This window comes from Cephus cinctus, unplaced genomic scaffold, assembly GCF_000341935.2.
Source record: "Cephus cinctus unplaced genomic scaffold, Ccin1 Ccin1_scaffold0029, whole genome shotgun sequence".
Classification (NCBI taxonomy): Eukaryota; Metazoa; Arthropoda; class Insecta; order Hymenoptera; family Cephidae; genus Cephus; species Cephus cinctus.
In genome coordinates, this window is record NW_014332776.1 from 68859 (window position 1) to 73932 (window position 5074).

General features: G+C 34.5%; 1 protein-coding gene across 1 annotated transcript; it reads right to left on the reverse strand.

Moving 5' to 3' along the window:
* Positions 1-2180: 2180 nt before the first annotated feature.
* On the reverse strand, positions 2181-4617 carry LOC107267420 (dolichyl-diphosphooligosaccharide--protein glycosyltransferase 48 kDa subunit). Its single transcript, XM_015739117.2, has 5 exons — positions 4550-4617; positions 4162-4385; positions 3578-3892; positions 3159-3470; positions 2181-3049 (listed from the first exon to the last, which is right to left on the reverse strand). Exons 1-5 carry the CDS (start codon positions 4600-4602, stop codon positions 2505-2507), a joined length of 1449 nt encoding a protein of 482 aa, XP_015594603.1. The 5' UTR covers positions 4603-4617; the 3' UTR covers positions 2181-2504.
* Between the last annotated feature and the right edge of the window lie 457 nt (positions 4618-5074).

Consider the following 5074-nt stretch of genomic DNA (forward strand, 5'->3'; position numbering starts at 1 on the left):
CTTATACAATATTAATTCGTAGTGTCGCCACTCGTAGCGCAAGTGTTCCAAACTAGCGATTGATGATTGGCTGAATAACCCGCGAAAAAAAAAGTAGATAAAAGTAAAATCAAAAATCTATACTCAAAAAACCCTTTAAGCTAGGGTATCGTGGAAGGAAATAAAATAGACGTGATTGTAAGAAAAATACATTTATCATGAAGAAAACGAGTACAAAAATTAATAATGAAAATGAGGTAGTATTGATATGTTGTATGAATAATCGTTTAAACTGTTTAAACGTAATCACAGTAACATTTTATACAGAAGAGTGATCGGTGGTAGGTACATACACATCCGCTTCCTGCAGTTTGGACCCTTCATTCTTACCCGAGCCGAGAAATGCGGTTCGCATAAGCTGCACTTAGCTATTTCCTTTCTTCGAGAATTACGTGATCGAAATGCGGAAGAGTGATAATACTTTTCAAAGAAAATCCCAGCGTAAATTCTTGAAGGCGTGTTCGCAGGAGAGGCTCTATTAGAAATATACCAAGGGTTTTTAAAAATTTCGCGTGACTCAACTTTTCATTTTCTTGATTAAAGTTGTGTAAAAGGCAAGCATTGATGTAGGCGTTATTTATCATATTATAAAAGAACTTTTGGGGCCAATGCTTTGTTACTCGTGCAACAGTGTACTTTTCAAGTTTAAGAAAATCTTTTAGAAGAATTTCAAAAAGGAGCATTGACGTGAACCAACTATTCATCATCACAGTTCGATTGGTCCAGCAATATCTTCGATTAGTTTTCTAACGAAATAGGTAGGGATCGATTCGTTTTGCTCAGATCGAAATTTACCAACATAAAGGATCGCAAACATCATATAATACATTTTGGAATCGTTAATCATTATGATTTTCAACTCGTGTTTGTTTCGTATATATACCCTCAACATACATCTTCTCCCCATTGGAGGAGGCAGCCATAAGGAAAGGAAGGAAGGAACAGGTACATCTTCCCTTAGCCTCAACCAATTGTTCACTAATCGTCCCATTCTTGAATGCGGTGTAATACTTTCCACAGTTAGCAATAAACAAATTCCAAACTTCTCTCACTGAACCTACTCTATCAACTTATTTGCGTTCGCACCGTGTCTTTATCATCAAAGCGCAAACCTTTTGTTACAAAAATGAACCTGCATAGCGACATAGTCGTACGACATATCGAAAGTCCAAACTCTTCAGACCATAATTCAACAAGTTTGGATATATTTTGTTTTAAAACTCCAAATATAATGAGTAGGCCGAAATACGCATTGATTTCCTCTACATTTGTCAAGTAATGGTAACATTTTGCTTTCAATGTCTGCAATCAAGCGCTCCACCTCTTCCATAGTGTGATTCACTATCTTATTGATTATTTCCTCGTCGAATAATAATTGTCATACATCTAGTGGTATAGCAATGTTCTTTACTTTCCCCTTTAGACCAAAAAGATGCCCTGGGAGAGGTGGGCCAAATTTTCGACCTCGAAATTTGGGCTTTTGTAAGGAGCCAGCTATACGAGCAGCATCTTTTCGTTTTGCGACAGCTTTTCGAGGATGACTTCTGGTTTTCTTAACGATATCAGTTTCATCTTCCTTCCTTTTCTTCTTGGTGATTTCCAATCCGTATGAATCATTATCCTCGTCAGTGTTAGCATCATCAATGTCTTTTTCATTCTCGGGATCTGATTGCTGTATGACAAATTCCGGATTGACGATATCCGAGCACTCTGTTCCAGACAAATTATCATCCTCGTAGAGCAATAGGTTTTATACCGCAAATTATACCGCTTCCTTTCTTTCTCAGTGAATCTGACATATATCCTTATATATAATGACATATATCCTTTACGCACTCTACTTGAGCCACGAGCGTAACTATCTTTTCATTTTATTTTCACAAGTTCATATGCTTAAAGACACTTATTTATTATTATAACAAAATTACATACCTGCAATCAATAATAAGTAAAAACAATAAGTTGTTTATGCTACAAAAATCACTTTGACAACTACCAAAGGTGCATTCCACACATCTTCACAATTTGATATCCTCGCTGTATAAGTTTAAACTCGTAACATTTTCTAATTGAAACAAATGTTACCATTTTAGTTTTACGATTATATTTTTACATATTATATTTATAATGAATTAGCATTATTTTTTACTTTCCATACATTTTTATTATTCTGTTATTCTTAAGATTTGAATCATTCCAAAAATTGTATATAATAACTAAGTATTTAGGAGGGTATATACACAGCTGAATCTTAAAATCTTGCCTAGTATATGATATGAAACTGTTTAACACAGAAGTTTATGGAACATAATTAGACCTGCATACTAATATACTTATGATGGAAGTTTCCTGTAATAAAAAGAAATAACAAGAGCACTGCTAATTTTTCTGTGTATTAATAGGTAATACAGGCAGTACATTTCGTTCAATACGTAAATAAGGTGCACACTATTAAATAGACTAAATTACTCGGCTTTGCTCTTTGTGTCTTCTCTGTAATGTAAAAATACAAGAGAGAAAAGAAATACACCTCCCATCATAGAAAATGCACTAACATAATATGGGAATGCACTTGGAATGAATCTTTCGTATTGAGTATGTTCCAAGGGTCTTACAGAGACTTGTGTACTACTGTACAGGTAGGTCAAACCCACTCGAGTGTAATTAACTTTGAATTGATAAACACCATACACATCTGGAATCTTGAAACGCGCTTGATACCGACCATTACTCAAACGTTTCATCGTAATGCGTACAAATGGGTCAATACGAACGAATTCCAGTTGCAAGTCATCAGCCTCGTACGGTACCCATTTACCATCTTGAAGCCTTTGTACATCAATTTCGTATATCACATCGTCCATTATAGTGTAAGACTGAGGTGGCTCAGTTTCGCCAACTTTATGATGATTAACCGCGGCTACACGAATCACACCATTTTCTTTAAATACCCACTGAGACATAGCCATGGCAACTGCTTCATTACCAGACTTTTCATACTTCTTATCACCTGAAAAGAAGAACGAATAATAAAACATGGAATGCTACGCTAGTTTGCATTATGGGAAATACATTATAAGGGAACGAGAATTTAGTATAAAAGTTTTAGCAAGACGAACCTTGAGCTTTTTGTACAGGACTAGTAAATGCTTCGTCACTGAAGAAGAATAAAGACCCAGAGAAGATAACTCTAGCATTGTTTCGTGCTTGCAAAGCTGCAATGAGTAATGTGTTTTGACCGACAGCATGAGGATATTCTTTAACTAGTTGATCAGGGTTGTAAGAATAGGCAGAGCTTGCCGCAGACAGTAAACGAAGTACTAGTGGATTGTTAGGCTTGGCAACCAAACCAGTTCCTTGATACAGAAGTGGTGGAATGTCTCGACTCCCAACGATGACTGGTGCTTCGATGAGACTACTTGGTTCAGCCACTGTGACAAAGACAAGATGAAAAATTAAATTTTATATATTAGTATGTGCAATGAAGCTTGTATCAGAGTTAATCTATACGAATCTCATTTTAGAAAATTTATCTGACCTATTTTATTATGCTGACCAGCATCCGAAACATCATAATTTATGTGATCAATTACAGTGGCACCTTCTTCATCCATTTCAAAGCCACATTCAGAGGCTAGATTATGCAAAGCATCTCCACTTTGAGATGATCCAGCAACTAGTACATTTCCACCACCATCAATGAAGTCTGCGATAGTGTCATCATTGAGTGCTCCACCAAATTCCTCAACAGACGGAGCGAAAATTATTAAATGCTCATATAAAAATTCTTTATACTTTGATAGTTGCAGATTTGCATCATCAGCTAATTTATATGTCAGCTGGTAACCACGATCTGAAAAGAAATAACATTAAGTTATAATACACTCCATGACAAACTTTAATTGTACAATCTAAAAATTTTCTAATGCCTTAAATGAGAATCTTTCTGTAATAAATGCAAGATCGCAACAATAAAAGTTTCATTGTAGTTTTATTAGAAGTTGAGACTATTCTTTGAATGACATTAAATAACATCCAAGAATGTCAAGTGATTGAAGTAACAAGATGGGCAGACTGAAACAGTTTTAAGGTTACGTACGAAGAGTAAACAATTATTCAAACCTTGAAGTGATTTGAAGAAAATCGAGTGTGTCTCCTTTATAGCGAGATTATCCAAAAGGACAAGGGTAGGGCCACCGGCATTCACCGAGACGAAAATACATAAAAATAACGATATTACTGGAGCCGCGTACATCCTATCGGTTTTATGATACTTCTGCCACGAACACAACGCCCTATCATAAACCGGAAATAATCTGACTCCATCTGGTACATCCCGTACGAAACTTGAAAGAAAAGTTGTATTTTTAAAATGGGTTAATTTGTTAACAAAAATCTAGACTAATAACTTATACGTTATGTATAATATTGTATTTACTAAATATATGCATCAGAAAGTTATTAATGTAATATTGAAAACAATTGGGTAGTACTGTCCTATTTCACTTACTTATGCTTCATGTATTTCCTCTTGCTTTGTTTTTCTCTTTTACTTTTTCTCATTTGTCCTCCCTCGTAATCGCCTTCAGCTTCTCTGATTTACAATCACCTACGTAAAAATCTCCTAGGATACGTTTTCCCTTCTGCTATTAAGTAGTGTACTGTGATACTGCAGTTTTTCAAAACAACTATAAAGAAATAAATAAGTGCACATACGCAATATTTTAGTTTTACGTATGACAGTGTATATTACATATTATTTAGTTTAAATATTGCAATATTACTTACAATGTACTAAAATTGTACCCTAACTAATCATAAAAAATCTACAGATAATTTGCATATACCGTAAAATTAAGTGATTTTTCTATGAAAGTACTTTAAATATACTGTGAATTAACAAGAATTTCACAAAAATGTAATTATCACCGAAAATTTACTATAACGTTAAAAAAGTTTCAATGAACGCAAATCCACTAGTGTACCTTTATATGTATTTTTTATTGTTGCTTTCTCTTATATAACAGTTTTATCC

Coding starts and splice junctions, on each gene's coding strand:
- LOC107267420 (XM_015739117.2), bottom strand. CDS start 4,602: ATGAGAAAAAGTAAAAGAGAAAAACAAAGCAAGAGGAAATACATGAAG. Junction 4,386..4,549: donor AGGAAATACATGAAGCATAA/GTAAGTGAAATA, acceptor TTTTCTTTCAAG/TTTCGTACGGGATGTACCAG. Junction 3,893..4,161: donor TTTCTTCAAATCACTTCAAG/GTTTGAATAATT, acceptor ATTTCTTTTCAG/ATCGTGGTTACCAGCTGACA.